At 39.4% G+C, this 19,565-nt stretch overlaps 1 protein-coding gene across 1 annotated transcript in view; it reads left to right on the forward strand.

Annotated features, from left to right (window-relative positions):
• Positions 1–17,780, forward strand: part of LOC311288849 (uncharacterized protein) — a gene marked incomplete at its 5' end in the record, with an annotated part of 30,198 nt that extends 12,418 nt beyond the window's left edge. The window contains 6 exons of the mRNA XM_084406460.1: positions 998–1,258; positions 10,786–10,832; positions 11,035–11,062; positions 16,469–16,574; positions 16,688–16,743; positions 16,860–17,780. Coding sequence (XP_084262586.1) covers positions 998–1,258; positions 10,786–10,832; positions 11,035–11,062; positions 16,469–16,574; positions 16,688–16,743; positions 16,860–16,870 — 509 coding nt within the window. The 3' untranslated portion in view covers positions 16,871–17,780. The remainder of the gene's footprint in view (positions 1–997; positions 1,259–10,785; positions 10,833–11,034; positions 11,063–16,468; positions 16,575–16,687; positions 16,744–16,859) is intronic.
• Positions 17,781–19,565: the final 1,785 nt, after the last annotated feature.

The raw sequence follows: 19,565 nt of genomic DNA on the forward strand, positions 1-19,565 counted from the left end.
TGCGAAAAACAGATGGTGTTTGCATCCGCTTCCGTATTTATACTCGCCTCGCGGGGCGGAGCGCGTGATGCAAATTCACATCGCCATTGCACGCATTGGCTCGTTCAAGAATGCTCAAAGAAGATAGGCTCCCTAGCGTGATCCCATTCAGTCGATGTCGACTACGTCCTCCATTTCCTCCTTCAGGGAACAGTGTGTTGCATACGCAACCAGGACGTTTCATTTAGTGTTTGAGTCATACAATAATAATATGTCAGACATTGCTCTGTTTAATGTTGATTAAGTGGGTATATTCTCCCAGGATTTTCTTTGTAAATCAAGTTAATGAGTTAATATACAGTTGAAGAAAGAAAAGCGAAAGATTTGAAATTTCATGTGATTAAAATAAAAATTTACATATGTGGTTTCAACAGCCAGATGCGTTTACACTTCTCCAGTTTCGTCTGGAATGCGGCCCAGACCTCCTCCTAAAGTGGTTTGAGCGATCGGATTCATCGGACCTGGTATTTTCACAATCGGATAGCTATCCGATCACAGAAACGCAAGAAGTTGCCAGGTGTAAACAGCCCCTTAGAACACTAGAGTGATACAACGGGTTACAGAAGGATATGCTAAACATGTTGCATGAGGTGCAAGTAACAATAAGAGAGGATGACTTGACTTACTGTGTTTGTTGACTGATCCTACTCACCTAAGTTGTTTGATGGACTCGTAAAAGGCACGACCGCACGCAAGAAAAAAAAAATGATGTTGAGTAAGCTATATTTAGCAGTATAAATAACAAGGAATGATAGTAAATAATGATTCAAAACAGAAAGATATACAAAGCTTACAGATGCACACCAACGCAACAGCAGCAGAAGCAACGAGGCAGACAGGAGCAATCGATCAGCGAACCCAATCACAGCTTCATTTCATAACCCAAATAACATTTGCGTGCTCATGCCCAAATGTTAGGAGTGAAACTACTTCAGATCTTTTTCTTTTTACCCTGCAGCTGTTGAAGATCTGCTTCTGAACTCACTGAAGGACCTGAGAGCAGTTGAACAGAAGAAGTTTCAGTGGCACTTAAAGAAGGATCATAAGTGTATAACAAAGTCTGAAATGGAGAAAGCAGATAGGTTGAAAACTGTGGATAAGATGGTGGAGTGTTTTGGACCAGAAGAAGCTGTGAAGATCACAGTGAAGATCCTGAGGAAGATGAACCAGAATCTTCTGGCTGAGCTGCTGGAGAACAAACACAAGCAACACAAGCAAGGTAAGGTTTAATTCACTGTGACTGTAATGTTGGTGACAGGCAACATGAAGACATATGTCGCTGTTGGAGCTCATTCATAAGAGATATATGCAGGGTTCGAATTATGATTTCATCTTTGTGGGGGTCTCTTTAAAAAAAAAAAAAAAAAGTAGCCTATGAGCAGCCTATCGTAGCTTAATAATGTAATATAAAAATATAAAAATTTGTAAATATTGTAACGTATACGACTCTGGGTTAATTTGAATTAGCTCAAGGATATAGGGAATTTTGGAAATATTAACAATCATAACTCATGGTCATAATTCATAAGTCGCATGTACATTTATTTTATCAATTATCGAGATTACCTCGTTCTATGACTGGTCTAATCATCAGTTATTCGTCCAGCGAATAACTGTAAGATCATCACAGTATTTACAAACTCCAATAAAGTTTAGGTTCTGGCCACGAACAGTAAACTTCATGAGTTTATTAAATTAAAACTACTGAATGTAGTCTAATATCGAGCTGGTGGGTTTTGAAACACAGAGACAGTGAAAAGTATAAATGGATTTTAATAAATGTAACTAGATTATATGAGCTATGAATAGAAACGTACGTAAAAATGCAAACAATAAACACAACAAACATTTAAACAATAATAACATACGTGATAAGAATAAAATGAAATTAAAGAAAGAAAGAAAGAAAAGGGAAAAGCTAGTAATTGTTACATACAGAAACCTAAAGTTACGAGACACCGGGAAAACAGCTTTTATCAGACAATGTAGCCTACTTGCAAGTTTCTGTGCTCTTTCTGGTCAGGCTGAAGAAAAGGCGCCCCCTGGTGTCGCGCGAAGCTTTGAAAAAGGCTTACTGAATGTAATATTACCGAGAAAGTTCGTCTCCCGGGATGGGAGAGGCCGGAAATCTTGGTTGCAAAGACAAGGCAGCTACTCGACCATGTGTTGGCCAGAGGAGAAGGTCCAAAGCCTTTCCCGAGGGTCCTGGAGAAGCGTTGCCAGGGGAGGAGAGGAGAGTAGGAGCAAAAGTAAGAGCGAGAGAGAGAAGGGAAGCATGATATTTTGAAGGGGCCAAAACTCACGCCCTCTCACGGACGTAGGCCAACCGTCTTTAACAACGGATCGGGCACACCTCCTGACGTTTCGAGATCTATACCCCCTTCCTCTTAGAAATTGGAACGATAGATTCGTTCGTAACATTAATATCACTGGTATTAATAAAACAATTCATCCTCTGATATGTTGCGTTAAACATTCGAGACCGTTGGGATATCTGGAACAAGACGATACCATGAATGGCACTGCTATGACATAATTACACACAGATACACGATTATAGTCACATCACATTGATTACAAACCAATAAAGTTATATAGGCATAATATTTGGGACAAGGGATCATGCACACATCAAGAAAATACATTTTAAACATTGTACCAAATGATTTCGATCACGCATGGTAGGATCCATGTGGGTTTCTGTGTGTGTGTGACCAGGACTGAGAGTTCATGCTGCCGCTGAACTTTTGCTCTCTTGCCTATGTGTGTGTGTGTTTGGTTTGATGAGATCATTAGCCAGCACATCTGGCCGGACAAAGTCTTGTTGTTTTCTGACGTATAAATCAGTGTCTAAGATTATCCCTAGGGGATCTGCGTAATCTCAGACATTGTGGCGTCTTGCGCTCGTGGCTTCCCGTGTAAACTCATAAAAGAGGTGTCTATAGACAGCCATCAATGAGTTACTTGAGCTGATAGATGCCATCTGTTGTTTGTAGACAGTTGAAGAAGGACAGAGTCCGTTTGTTGGTAATTTCAGTAATTTAAATATATATAGAGAGAGAGCTGGTAATCTGACCATCTTCTTTACGTTACAATATAATTACAAATTTAATAAAACAATTCAATTACATTTGTCTATATATATACATTTGTCTATATATATTTGTCTATATATATAAATTGTCCACCTATTGACACACCTGAATGAATTGCTCATATATATATATATATATATATATATATATATATATATATATATATATATATATATATATATATACAAAATTGATTCACAGTTGGAAACACAGTTGTTGTTGTTGTTTTCCCTCAAATTGTGCTTGCAAATTGTATAATATCCAAGGTAAACATTTCTATATATAGTAATTGTGCAGTTAATGGAATTTGGAATATATTCTCAAATATGTCACTAATAAAACACAACAAAAATATTTTAAAGAGAAGGCTTATATTGACCTTTTAAGATTTTGTTTACATCTATCCTTGTATTTTTATTTTTTTTTTTGCTATTTTATTAAAAAGGTTATACAATTACAATTATAACAATTAAAATTTTAACAATATTTCCAGTGTAATCTTTCTTTGTAAAAACTAAAGTATACATTTTATCATACGTATTTCAAAGTAAATAATTCATTAGTAAAAGCTGTTCATTCATTCACGCACAGAAACGCGTCTTTTTGCGTTTAAAGACACTTGCGATTATAACAAAGCAAATATAGAACTCACCTCTTCCTCAGCTGGATCTGTTGCTCCTCGAAATGAAACTTCCAGCACTTCTGAGGTAAATTTTCCAGGATTATTATTAAGATAGTATTATTCCTCACAGCGTTGTAAAGTTCATGACTCCGATAACTCGCGGTGTGTGTTATCCAGCTGATGTGGGCGTTTCACAGGTTTGCGTTGATCGCCTCAGATCATTTGCGTTTGAATAGCACACGCTCTCCGTGGGCGGGTTCACATTAAGACATAATGAGCTGAGCTGAGAACGACTGACATCTCTCTCTTTTCATACATATGACATACACTGAGAATATTTGTTTTCTAAATGACTTCATTTAAAAGAAGAGAACTCAAGCTTCATGCCTGTGTGTCTGTATGCCTGTTTGACTGAGTATTCGCGGAGTTATTGTTCATTTTCGGACATGTTTCAGAATGGACTACACTGACAGAGAGAAAGCAGAACTCACATCATGTTTATTTTTCTTTATTTGGCAAAAAGCACAACACTTTGTTTTTATTGTGAGTATACACAAAAATAATACACACTTAACAGGATCGATTGATGTATGAAACTTGTTTGAAAGATCAAAGTCAACAGACTATTTAGAGTCTCTTTTAAAAAAAAGCGAGCAGATCACGCCGGCGTGATCGCCGACCTCAGGGGGTTAAGGACTAACTTTTAGGGTCATTAACTAAAAAAAGCCTCCAAGATCGAGGAGGTCAGAGGTCATGTGTCCTGCTATAGTATCATCACCTCTCCTCAAAGTCTGTTCATGCGGCCACTAGACAGACAGCCTGTCCATCAACAGATGCTAACACTTGAAACTTCTACTAGGGCTGCACAATATATCGAAATTATCGAAATATCGCAAATGTATATATCACGATACGCATATCACAACACCTTGTAATAACTGGGGTCATGAACAAAAGACAAAGAGAAAATCACTCACTGCTCTCGGCTGAATAACTTTTGTAGCTTTAATAAGAATCAGTATATATTTAATTCATACAGTGATAACTAAGCAGTGTTTATTTTTACATTTATTTATTTTTATTTTACATTTATACACTGCTGTTCACTGTCAGAAGTTGTAAGGATGTTTTCTTGTCACAAAAAGAATGTAAAACACATATGTAGGTTATATCATTTTAAATATATTTTAAAGATAATTTAAGTTTACACACTTTTTAAGCATTATCGTATTGTATATCGAATATCGCATTATTTAAAGAGTTATCGCATATCACATTTTCCTTCAATATCGTGCAGCCCTAAATTCTACATATATTTTGAGTAGATAACCGATTGTATATTCTCAGTAAAGGGTTTCACCCTGTGTGTTTCCACACTGAATAGATCATAGCTACCATAGAAAAAGCATAGCTGCCAACTCTCACGCATTCACCGTGAGAATCATGCAATTGACACTTTTCACGCTCTCACGCCACACATCCACTTTCTCACGCACAGAAAAATCGCGAAGCAAAGAGGACACGGAGACCGACAGACTAGACAGAGCAGGTTACTTATGATATAAAAAATATCAGCTCTCAAATTCTGTCAATTTTATTACAAAATTCAAACAGTAAATACCGTTTTGGCGCTTGTGACGTGACATATCCCTAGCGGCACGTGAACCGATCATCTCTACTAGCTAATAGTAAATAAACACGAATGAACAATGTGGAAAGATACAGGACAAATTACCGAAATGTATATTCCTCATACATAATATCGACCAATCAGTGTTTTTCAACAGCAGAAAGAGGTAAAACAACTGGAGAACAATTATGTCACATAACCGTCTACCTATAGGAACACGACGCCTATCACAGTTTACATATATAAGCTCCTTCAGTATTATCAGCAGCTATCGCGTTTCTCAGGAGCTGATTACCCTCCTCCCTCCCCAGCTCCTCCTCTCGTCAGTCAGGATTTGGCCTCCTGAGCGCTCTTTGAATCAGAATAAATTCTCAAATTATGTTGTACTTTAAAATCTTGAATTAATGACATTTGCAATACATTCACAGTGTCTGGTTTGTGTTTCCCTGGGTGTCCACTAGAGGTCCTCTTCCCCATGGTGTCATTCACATTAGGAACTGCATTCCCCACAATCCTTGTATGCACTCATCACTGTTCATTGCACCCAGCTGTTCCCCATCATGATTGTTAGTTTCTGTGTGTATAAATACCCTGCCTGTGTAGTGTTTTGTTACGGAGTCCTTGTTAATCATCACACCACTTTGGAAGTTGCCTGTTCTTGCTTCTTTCTTGCCTGTTCTTGTTTTGTTTCTCGTTATGGACTGCTTATATTGAATTTGACCCCTGCCTGGACTGGTTTATGATTTATGGATTACCCAATAAACTGATTTTGGATCTATCTTTGTTTCCTGTTTGTGGTATCGTGACAGAAGGACTCCGTCTACACAAGATCCAGCGGTATGTTTTTTAATGTCTCTTCCCCAGCCACTGAGCGGGAGAAAAGACCATTTTTTGAGGGGACCTGGTTGGTCAAATTTAGCGGGACCCGTGGAGGCCGCAGTGGAGGAGGCGGTCAAGAGGAATCCCGACACCATTCTCCACTCTGGCCCCTCTTCGAACCTGGGCTGGTGCTGTCCAGTCCTGAGCGCCATCCGCTGCTGATTTCCGCCCAGCCCAGAGCTCTGTTCGCCGCGGTTCCCGTCCAGCCCAGAGCCTGCACATCGCCATCAGAAACAGTGGAGGAGGAGGAAGAGCTCCAGCCTCCCCAAAGACCCGGTGGCCGTCCCTGTGCAGCCCGCTGTCGTCCCGGAGGCCGTCCCCGTGCAGCCCGCTGTCGTCCCGGAGGTCATCCCCGTGCAGCCCGCTGTCATCCCTGAGATTGTCTCAGAGCTGCCCACCATCAGTCCTGCCACGGCCAAGAGGGCTGTCTTTCTGTTTTATGCAGTGGTGGTACTACATGCGTGGAGGAGACACAGGACGTCTGCTGATCCAGAGACTGTTCAGGTCACGTCTGCTGAGCCAGTGTCTCCGGACAAGATGTCCGCCGCTGAGCCTGTGTCTCCGGACAAGATGGTTGCCGCCGAGCCGGTGTCTCCAGACAGGATGGCCACCGCCGAGCCTGTGTCTGTTCTTGAGCCGGTGTCTATTCCTGTGCCTGAGTCGGTGTCCGTTCCTGTTCCTGAGCCGGTGTTCGTTCCTGTTCCTGAGCCGGTGTCTGTTCCTGGGCCGGTATCTGTTCCTGAGCCGGTGCCTGTTCCTGTTCCGTGGCCACCCGAGGGGTCGTCTCCATCCTGGCTGCCGAATGTACGGTCCGCTCCGCCCTGGCCACCAGATGGACTGTCTGTTCCGCTCTGGCCGCCAGATGGACTGTCTGCTCCGCTCTGGCCGCCAGATGGACTATCTGCTCCGCTCTGGCCGCCAGATGGACTGTCTGCTCCGCTCTGGGTGCCTAAAGGGTCATTTCCACCCTGGCCGCCCGATGGACTATCTTCTCCACCCTGATCACCTGAGGGGAGGTCTCCACCGTGGCCGCCCGAGGGACTATCCGCTCCATCCTGGCTGCCTGATGAATTGTCTGCTCCGCCCTGGCCGCCTGATGGGTCGTCTGCTTCACCCTGGCCACCCGATGGACTATCTGCTTCGCCCTGGCCGCCGGCTAAGCCATCACCCCCTATTCCTGTTCCCCTTCATGGACCTGGCCCCCCATCCCTCCCCCTGATCCTCCACCGTTCCACCTCCCTCCTGGACTCTTGTTTTGTTTGTTTTTTGTGGGTCTTGGAGCGTCTGGTAGCCGCTCCGTAGAGGGGGGGTTATGTCACAGTGTCTGGTTTGTGTTTCCCTGGGTGTCCACTAGAGGTCCTCTTCCCCACAGTGTCATTCACATTAGGAACTGCATTTCCCACAATCCTTGTCTGCACTCATCACTGTTCATTGCACCCAGCTGTTCCCCATCATGATTGTTAGTTTCTGTGTGTACAAATACCCTGCCTGTTTAGTGTTTTTGTTTTGTTTTGTTCTGTTTAGTCCTTGTTATTCGTCACACCACTTTGAAAGTCTGTTTCTTGCCTGTTCTTGTTTTGTTTCTCGTTATGGACTGCTTATATGGATTTTGACCCCTACCTGGACTGGTTTATGATTTATGGATTACCCAATAAACTACTCTTGGATCTTTCTTTGTTTCCTGTGTGTGGTATCGTGACATGCTGCTCTCCTGCTCTTATCCATGCTAGGCTACAGTTGCTAGAACAGAACCATATCGCCAATCCAAACTGTATGCTGATTGTCAATCGTATTTGACGATAGTGGTCCTGACAGAAATGCGTTTGCCCACCTATCTAAATGTAGGAAAGATGGTGAATAAGCCCTATTTAAAAAAACGGTGGAGTGTTCCTTTAACCTAATAAAATTCTGTTTAGTTATTAAAATGTTTTGACAATCACAATACACTTAATTTGATACAAGATTTTTTTTTTTACATCCCCCCCAATCCAATCAAAATCAAAATTTAAGCAAAATCCTTTATCTCATACAGAAGCCTTCTAGAAGATAAACAGAAAATGTTTTTTGATAAAACTTTAAAGATTTGATTTAAACAGTCTTTTAATTGTAAAAGATCTAATTTAAACGTTATGCTTTTAAATTAATTTAGTGTGAATAAACCTCTGGAGTGCAGACTAGCTTTACTGTGTCATTGTGTCTCGAGGCTCGTCTGGTCTGTAACTCCTCCGTCTCTGTGAGCGTCTGACGCTTCAGTTCACACTGTGGTTTATCACTGGAGGATCTGGGAGTGTCTTGTTTATGACAACTTGCACTATTTGGATTGTTTTTTTATTTTTATCATTGCATAAAGAACTACTTCTTCAGCTCTCTGAAAATGTAAGGTGTTTTCATATTTATATGTATTTTATTTTTAACCAAATTATTTGTATAAGTAAGGGATAATCCACGGCTAGCCATGCATTAAAGGATTTTAATGCACGACGTAGAGGCGAAGAACCACCCGACGCGAAGCGGCCTCTACGAAGTGCATTAAAATTCTTTAATGCATGGCTAGCCGTGGATTATCCCGCTTATACCTTGGTTATTTGCCAAGTTAAAAATAAGTTAAAGCTGTAACTGATGTTTACAGTGTAATTTTTTAACAGACGTGTAAAAATGACGGTTATTTCTTAAGTTAAGGCTCGTCAGTTCTTGCACTCCGTCCGCTTTAAATAAAGTAGAGCCATCGGATTGCTTTTATTTGAATGAATTCACATTTATTTAAATTCATTATTAAAAGAGAGAGACAGAGAACTGAAGGAGAAGGAACAGAGAGAGAGAGATGCGTGCGCGAGTTACCTGTGTGCGTCGATCTCTTCTTTAAAGTCTAGCAGCTACTGTCCCCTCGTTGCTTAAGCATATAGCTAACTTAATGATTCTTTAATGGATTTATTACAATTATTTATGAATGACAGGCAACACTTAAACAAATTAAACGATATTCAAAAATCATCCGTTTAGCCTAACTTACCTAAACGTTTTCATATGCGTCTCTCACTCTGCTTGCAAGTGTATCTGTGTTACTATGGTTACCAATGTAGCGGATTAATTTCGAACTGTAATCAAACTGATTGGAACTACCTGTGCATTAAACGGTTTTACTGCACACCTTCCAGCCAATCAGAATCGTGTATTTAAACAGCCCATGGTATAACTAAAACTGTTTAAATCAGTTTTTGTAATATTTGTTATTATTCACTGAGTTCTATATTTTATTTATAATCATTTAATTTAAAATAGAGATAAGCTCCTTTTATAGAACCTGTGTGTGTGTGTGTGTGTGTGTGTGTGTGTGTGTGTGTGTGTGTGTTGCGAGATGTCACTCCATTTGCAAATTTGCTTTCTGCAAATATATTGAAGCAGTTTACAACCGCAGGGCATCCAAAGAATGCAGAGTGTGTGTCATTAGAAAACTGATGTGTGGAGCGCAGTGTTTCCCCATGGGAGTGTGTTCTGTGCGGTGATCTCACACCTGTGTCTCTGTCTCTCTATCTCTTTAAGAAACACTCAGTAGATTTTCAGATTTAAACTTACTGCATTTTGTAAACCACATCACTGAACACATTTACAATGCTAAGCTCTTTATCTTGCTGAACATGCAAGACGTTTTGTTTATTCATAATAGCCATAATTAACTGTTTAAATTGTTTCTCTAAACTTAGCAAGATATTTATTTTTATATCGAGAAATATATTCATTTATACACTTTTAAAAGAATAATGTTTTTAAACTTTAGTTAGTGTGAAATCTTATGAAATATGTGTGTGTGTGTGTGTGTGTGTGACACCCTCTTTTACATGATGCCTTCCACTCCTAACATTCACTCTCCTCTTCTCATTTCATCTCTTCTTGTCTCATATATTTTCTTCTCATTTAATCTTTTCTTGTTTCATTTCTTCTCATTTTGTCTTTTTTGTTAGCTTATCTTTTCTTTTCTCTCATTTGTCTCGCTTCTTCTCTCTCATTTGTCTCGCTTCTTCTCTTCCTTCTCTTCTTACTCATGTAGTCTCTTAATTTTTAAAAGAAATTTCGGTAGTCCTTTATTTTACAATGTCCTTGTTACACGTTACATGTAGTTACTATAGTAATAACTATAAATTATGCATAATTAAAATAATTTGTATGTGTGTGTGTGTGTGTGTGTGTGTGTGTGTGTGTGTGTGATTCAATAGTCTAAATCTTCTAAATTGATCAAATGGATATATTAGACCCTGGCCTAGAGCATACCATGGGACATAAATCAACAGAGGTATTCCTAATATCCACCGGTCATAAAAAGGCCATAAATGGTCCCAGAGGATCCCAGGGTCAAAGGTGCAAGGTCGTAGGTGGGCACGGCGTGTTTGGGTCATGTGGGGGGGACATAATTAATTTTTACACATGCTATATCATAATCACTACTTTCAGTGTTGATGTGTACTCGCTGGAAATGTTAAAGTTGTGATTAAGCAATGTAATTAATCTCTCTATCTCTATTCCAGGCCAGATGATCAGCAATGATAACACCTTCACAGCCCCAGGGACCTTCAACTACAGCAGGGATAGGCAACTCCGGTCCTGGAGGGCCACTGTCCTGCAGAGTTTAGCTCCAACCCTAATTAAACACACCTGAACAAGGCAATCAATGTTTTCAGGATTACTAGATAGATACAGGCAGGTGAGTTTTTATCAGGGCTGAAGCTAAACTCTGCAGGACAGTGGCCCTCCAGGACCGGAGTTGCCTATCCCTGAACTACAGCTTAAACACTGCAGGACATGGTAATATAGTATATATATATATATATATATATATATATATATATATATATATATATATATAAAATAATGACTATAATACAATTCATATAGTGAAAATATAATAAATTGTAATGTTTAAAAAGACACAATAACTGCTTTCTGAGACACACTGGTTATTAAAATACAGTATGGAGAAACTATGTTTATGAACCGATATGTGTTTTTAAAATATCGAAACACCATGAATATGAACTCAAATGTGTTTTTTTAAAAATCGAGACACCATGAATGTGAACTTAAATTTGTTTTTATTGGTGGCTCTTAAAAGAGCTGTTAAAAGGCATGGCTTATGCCACAGGTTGCCAGGGGACAGCTCCCTCTGTGGAGAAATAGTCCATGAATTTCTCCCGCACACGGATGGACTCCCGTGCGGCATAATTGCTGCCCACTCGGCTGACCTCCCGTAGGCCAGCAGCTTCTCTGTCTCCAGCAGATGGTATGGGTGTCCTGGTGATGCTAGTGGACCTCCTCAGGAGGTTGTGCAGGACACATGTAGCCTTCACACAGGCGTCCACGTTGGCAGGGCTGATCGCAATGGCTCGCCTGTACATCCGCCACTGGGCTGTGAGAATGCCGAAGGTATTCTCCACAATCAGCCTTGCCCTTGACAGCCTGTAGTTGAATACCCTTTGCCTGCCGGAGAGATTGTGTCCTGGGAAAGGCCGCATGAGGTCCCGGCGGAGTGGAAAGGCCTCATCAGCCACAAAAACATGCGGCTGTGGTCCCAAATGCTCTGCACCTGGCAGCAGAGCATCTCGTGGCAGGCCAATGGTCCCATCTCGCAGTGCCTGGCCGAAGGTGGAGTTAGCCAGCACACCACCATCGCTTGTCCTCCCGTACCTGCCAACATCCACTACCCGGAAGCAGTACTGTGCGTCCATCACTGCCAGGAGGACAACAGAGTAGGTCCCCTTATAATTAAAGAACAGGGGCCCTTACTACAACATGTTTCCCATCGATGGACCCAAGGCAGTTTGGGAAGTTCCACCGATGGAGGAAGTCATTGGCGATGCTTTGCCAGTCCTCAGTGGTGGGGACTGGCATGACCTCCTGCACCAAGGCATCCCATATTGCCCTTGCGACCTCTCCAACAATACCTGCCACGGTGCTCACTCCCACACGATAGCTAAAAGCTATGGTGCGGTAGGAGTCTCCAGTGGCCAAGAATCTGAAATAATAATAATAATAATAATAATAATTACTTAGGCAAAATGATCAAACAAACAAAAATCTGTGGTGAAAAGAAGCTAAATACATTTACTTATATATTTTTTTCCACCTCAGTAAACTTCCTCTGAAACTCCAAATTCTGTTTTTACATTAATGCATGAGTAATAAAAATCTAATGATATAATGGTATAGTCACAGTTCACTTTTACTCCTTTATGTCAATTTTCCTGATTATACTTGTTTGTAATGTACAAAAATGTATAGCCTACTTCTTTGTAGAAATATTTAGACCGGATTATACTTTTATAAATTTTTAACGCAGGACTTTAATGTGTATCAGATAATTTTTACAGTGTGGTATAACTTATTACTTTAAGTAAATAATAATAATTAATTATTATTATTATTAATAAGTAAAGGATCTAAATACTACTTTTGTCCACAACTGGAAAATAGCATTTAAAAACCAATGAAAACAATATCCAATATCCAACCCATTGAAAATACAAAACAAAATACTTAAATATAATAATAATAAAATTTAAAAGATTTTTTTTTATTATTATATTTAATAAAAATATAAAGAAACAAATTAAACCATAAAGAACAAAAATCTCGAACTCACCGTAGACGGATTGCAAAGCACTCAGCCGCATTAATAGCACGCCGATAGTTGGTATCTTGCCTTCCAATTCGCGGCCCAACTTTTGAGAGCAGGTTGTCAAACTGGACCCTGTCCAGTCTGAAATATTGCTGGAATCTACCGTCGTCCAACCGCAGCTCCTGCACTAGCCGGTGATATTCTCCAAGCTGCTGACGGGCTTGGAGAATATCATGCACCCACACTGATCTCCGACGTCTTCTCCGCAGGTAGAGCAATGCCACACCAAACACAATAACTTGCTCATCCATAGTGTTGTCAGTTTGATTAGAAAAAGCCGCGCAACACTATTTATAGGCAACATTTTCATGCTAGAACTTGTTTTTTCAGCGGGAATGCAATTCATTTGCTCAAAATAATAATGATTTTGACCAATTGCAGCAACCAGGACAGTTATTGTAATGTAGATTGCACACAAATCAATGTTAATTAAATACCAAGTCTATTAAACATTCTATTATCTTAATGTTGAAATTAGACTCATGAACACAAAAGCCAGAACACACAAACGGATTTTTTATTTTATTTTCGTTAGCAAAATAACTAAAATTGTTAAGGTCTTTCCATCTGTCATTTTGTTACTTTCACAATTAAAAGATTTCATTAGGTTAACTTATACCCTACGTGAGGCCACTCTGCACAAAATAGGGTACTGATTTATGTTCAGTTCTTATTTGCTTCGCGGCCCCTTTAATTAAAGTTTTTAAAAAATCACGCATTCTAATCTGTGGCAGGGCGGCGAGAGCGAATTTTGCCGCTCTCGCCGATGTTGTACCGAAATCCGACTCCCCGGACAAATCGCACTCCCCTTCGCGTGCACGCGCAAGCGAGTTTAAATGCACTTCCTTTGCCATATATCCGTCTATCGATCGATTTTTCACACAGCAAGCACCTAGATCATGCATGGAAGCTTTGTATACACTTAAATAAATTAACAGAAAGTGAACTAGTGTGGATAAAAGATGCAAAAAAAAAAAACATGGCAGATCGATTCAAACTATATAAACTTCGACGAAGGAATAACGCTACCAGCTATCAAAACAAAACTGTTAATTTCACTTAATTTAATTGAACTTATCGTTTGTGTTAAACACGCTGTGGTTCATAAGAAAATATTCTCCCCATTGCACATGAATGTCATTAAAAATAATAATATTTAACCTTTTTTTTTTCACGAAGATAGGCTTTAAAGGAGTCATGACCTCGTGTTACCTTGGATACCCAATGCTCTATTATAGTCTTTCAGGCACTTCTAAAAAAAAAAAAGTGGAAAAAAAATAAACACAGAGCTCCTCAGACCCTAATTTCTAAAGGCATTATTGTCTCGCGAGATCTGATGCGATGTTTTGGCTGTCGTGGACGGTCATTATAATAATGCAAATGAGGGGCGCGTTGATTGGTTGCAGGAAGGAGGGGGGTTGACAGCGCAGGTAACTCTTTAGCATATCATTACAAACTAACATCATGGCGCAAGTTGTCAATGAACCAGACCCTGCCGCGACCTATGTGATTCAACCGTACATGTTTGAGCCGGACTCCGAACCAGAGCTAGAAAGTGAAGATGTTGAGTTGTTGGATGGACGTCTACATCAAGATGTCTCTGAATGGTAAAGACAATAATTTTGACTGAGACGTACATTAACATCAGTAACGAGCTAAAACATTTGTTGCTATTTTCTCCCGCATAGGTTTACCTTTTATTTAAATGTAGAATTACATTAACGGAGATGTAGTGTAATTTTTTTATCAGCTTAACAGCGGTTACTGAGATAAACGTTTACTATCATGTGGTGTTTTTGCCTTGTTTCACGTTGTGGTTATTTAGACATTCAATATTTTCTTCTTTAGACATGTAACGAGATGTTTTTCTTTATATTTATTATTACTTGACTGTTTGTTTTATTTATCTATCCTTATCTATTCTATAAAAAAAATATAATAATGATATGTTGTCATAGTTATTTAATATACAATTCTATGAAAATATAGCTGTATCATTTTCTTGTCTGTTTATCGTTATAGTTACCATGGTGAATACACAATACTAACAAGTACTGTTAATGAAACATGGAAACTGCTCCTGTTGAATATAATGAAAATCATACCTGCTTTACTTTTATTTCGTGTAATTTTCAACGTAACGGCGTTGCATGCTCGTAGTTTCTTTTGCCCTTGATCAGTGAGGCGATACACAGCGCGGGCGCCTCCGCATTTACCCGTGTATTGAGTGTGCGCTCCGAGCACAGGATAACGGCTGACAGGACAAGAAAGTCAGTTTTTCTGAAGTGAAAGACTTTATTTCAGCGTACACTTATGTCACTGTCTGGTAGTTCCTATTGTGCTGGGGTTTCTGAAGTAGTCATAATTCATCTCTCATAACATAACATGCTCTAAACACGCACGCAGAGTGGAAAAGGAAGAGCGGAGGCGCGGGGAGCAGAGCGCAAATTTGAACTATATCGATATATGCGATATGGTCTAGCAAACAGTTTTAGCCACTGACCATGGACTCCTGTACCATCACTACTGTTGTGTAAAACAAAGTGGAACGATGTGGATAGCATTCGTAGAGTCCATTCACCGTGTTTATCTCGAAGCTAACGTTACATACAATAGCCGCATTAGCAGTTAGCTGATGTTTGTTAACGTACACACAGTAGAGCAATAAAACCTCAGTCTTACCGTTTCAATTTCAGGCAGGTCTCTGATGGTGGGGATGGCACCTTTTCCCAAACGGAGCTTCGAGGCCAACTTCGCCTGATATTGTCCCAAATTACTAAATTAATCCTGTGTAAAATGTTTAGCGCAGACACCAAACGTTAGGCCAGTTGAAAGGGTTGTTGGGACAGCGTCATTAAAAATGAATTTCATCCACTGATCCCCGATAGTTTCGTCCGTTTTGGGTAGAGAAAACACATTAGAATGCTGTTTATGGCAGTCAAACACAGAGCAACGCAGGTGTGCACTTGGTTTCTCCATCTTTTCTATGCCATATATGGCATATCCTCCACCGTCGTGACGTCAAGCCAGGGTAGAAATCAAAATCTCGTATTTGAGTGCGCGTGCACGTGGGCTATTTTACAAACCCTGAGGTAAACAAACGCTTCACTTTTAAATGCGGCTTCCCGGCCAGTGTATAATCGTTAGGCAATCATAACATACATTGATTCTCGTGGAAAAGTGAAAATTGCAGGTTATGACTCCTTTAAGAGTCAAAAGACAAAAAGACAGCAGTTCCTGTGGGGCCTTTGTCTTAAAAGTAACTAAACGATCAAAGTGCATTTAATACAGGATCAGTGTTTATATAATGTTGAAAAAGCAGAAATAGACACACACTCACACACACTCTCTCTCTCTCTCTCTCTCTCTCTCTCTCTCTCTCTCTCTCTCTCTCTCTAATATCTCTCTCTCACACACCTATCTCCAGCTTTGATTTAAAAAAAATAATTTGAAAAGATTTCAACTTAATATAGTGATTATAAAATGTAACAATGTATAACTATTTGCCTCAGAACTACATTGTCTGTTATTTTTAGTTTGCAGAATGCATCTTGAAGGAGGAGTCTGTAGACTTTTCCTCCTCTGCAGAAGCCATAAAATTGATCAGGTGGGAAATTGCCACTTGTCTCCTAAAAAACACGGGTAAGAATTTTGGATTTGCAATGAGTCTATATTAACTGTAAGCATGTTTTCAAATTAAATGTGGTGTTTAATATCACACTCAACCTTATTTTCTATTCTGGAATCATTGTTAGAAGACCTGATGGACCTGTGTTTCATCTGTGGGGAGAGGGAAAATGGAACTTACTGGGTAAGTTTACCACATTTTTTGTGTGTATAAAACATAATTGATTTTTAAGATATTTGCATTGCAGTTATTGTTTTACTGTAAGAGTATTTACTAAATATGTATATTAATATGTTTAGATACGCTGTGATGTCTGCTCAAGGTGGTTTCACTGCAACTGTGCAAACAAAACAGTGAAAGTCAAGAGCTTCATCTGCCGGGCCTGCACTTAGAAATCAAAACTGTAAACAGACTGTAAATACTTCATTTTAGTTAAGTGTTTAGTGTAATTTTGTTATTGTTATTCAGTGCATAGAATGTAAATAGAGATTAATTTGTTTTTGTTCAACTGTAATTTGTTTTTGTTCAAATTCTTAAATGTATAGGTAACCCAAAAATTAAAATGGTCATAATTTAATGAAGTTTTTTGGGAGAAAACCCATCTTAATGAAGTTACAATCAACTGCTTTTGTCACCACACAATCTCTAAACCAAGATGTGACAGGGGAAGTAGTGTGGTGAGTCTATGACCTTATACACCTGTGCTGGAGAGGGGAGTGTGATTTCACCAGTCCGTATTTTAATGCTGTGAAAATCCCACTTCCCCTGGAAAACCCATCTTAATGAAGTTACAATCAACTGCTTTTGTCACCACACAATCACTAAACCAAGATGTGACAGGGGCAGTAGTGTGCTACTTCAGCTATTTTAATTGTAGGCTATATTCATAAGATGTAAAAGTGAAAGAATGAATGAAATAAATAATGCTTTTTGGGGCCCTAATGTGCTGGAAAAAACTATTAATTTATTTTAAAAAATGTCTTGAAGGTATTTTTTTTTTTTACATTCTTAGCTTTAAGTGTCAATTATCACTAATAATTTGTTTTATTTCTATTTTTAAGACGCAGTTAAGCAAAAAACAAACAAACAAAAAGATCATATTATATACAGTATGTATCTGATGAACTCTTAAAGCCTATCTTCATGGAAAAAAAAGGTTAAAGGCCGTGTTGCACGAATTTGTGCAATTTACTTGTTGGTAATAAACATTTAAACTGTTATCCATTGTATTTTATGTTGTTGGGCATCACAAAACGGAATATAATACGAAAATTAAGCACTCACTTCCCTACAGCACAAGCTTTCCAACGCAGTTCCCATGGGACGGCACCGCCGGCGCCCACACAAGCACCTGCTAAACACAGCGACAGACACGCGGCGGCTACGTTTGCAACAACATTTTCACCGGAGGAAGAGATAAACGCTTAGAAACGCTAGCATGATGCCTTCTATTTCTAGATGACAAAGACAAAGTTTACCAGTACTACGACACTATGACAAAGGTTACCGGTACTTATCTGAACTAACGTCATGATCACTGCCACTAGATATAAAGAAAACGTTGATTTTTCACCCGGTGCTATTCAAAGACAGTAAAAAAAAAAAAAGTGTCGTTATTGTGCACTGCTACTCGTAGACTAGCTCCAGTGCTCATTTCTGCGTTGCTAAAAGATAGCAACTCACCAGGACACTTCACCAACTCTCCACTCATTCTCCTCGGACCATGCATTTAATTATTAAGCGTTTACGACATTGTGGTGGCGTTCAAGTGCGTTCAACTCGTAAATACGATCTATACGAGATGACTTTGAACGCACCATAATACTAGGCTGAGGCTAGCTTTCCTCCACTTCTCCCCAACGTGATGTCATCACCGAATTGCGGAAAAAAAACCCGTTAATACCAAAAACGTAAAAAACTGGTCTTTAAGACCATTTTTGAGACATTTTTAAAATGATATACATATCTTGAGTGATTTATGTACCCATTAATCGAAAGTGGTGGTTAACCTGCAACATGGGCTTTAAATATTATTATTTTTAATGACATTCATGTGCAATGGGGAGAATATTTTCCTAAAAACCACAGCGTGTTTAACACAAACGATAAGTTCGGTTAAATTAAGTGAAATTAACAGTTTTGTTTTGATAGCTGGTAGCGTTATTCCTTCGTCGAAGTTTGTATAGTTTGAATCGATCTGCCATGTTTTTTTTTTTTTTTTTTTTTTGCATCTTTTATCCACACTAGTTCACTTTCTGTTAATTTATTTAAGTGTATACAAAGCTTCCATGCATGATCTAGGTGCTTGCTGTGTGAAAAATCGATCGATAGACGGATATATGGCAAAGGAAGTGCATTTAAACTCGCTTGCGCGTGCACGCGAAGGGGAGTGCGATTTGTCCGGGGAGTCGGATTTCGGTACAACACCGGCGGCGGTGTGAACGTACAGTGAGTGAGGGAGTAACAGAGTGCGTTCCACCTTAAAGGCGCAGTACCTAACTCTACTTGTTACAAACTGTAGTTCTCAAGTCTTTCTTAAATGTAACTGTATTAAACAGACTTTAAAAATTTGCCTGAATCTCGTAACTTATACACAACAATAATACTAATAGATTAGCCTACTTTGATAACTTAAATTAATATAAAACACTTCTTCCCATGGCTTATTGATCTTAGGTCTAGGATTTATATATATATATATATATATATATATATATATATATATATATATATATATATATATATATATATATATATATATATATTAGTGGTGGGCCGTAACGCGAGACTCTTATCGCGCGATAAAAAAAATATCGCCGTTAATCTATTCCCCAAGTTGGGTTGGGAGATGACTCTATACAAGCTATGATGACGAAATCTACCCGCGGCCGCGAGGTAAACCCGGCTGCAACGCATATTCGTCGTCATCTTAAGTAAACACGGCTGAAAGTGAAAGCTGCAACATCCATTATTTGGACTTGGTTCGGATTTAAGCCGTCCGACAA

This window comes from Rutilus rutilus (genome assembly GCF_951802725.1).
Source record: "Rutilus rutilus genome assembly, chromosome: 4".
Classification (NCBI taxonomy): domain Eukaryota; kingdom Metazoa; phylum Chordata; class Actinopteri; order Cypriniformes; family Leuciscidae; genus Rutilus; species Rutilus rutilus.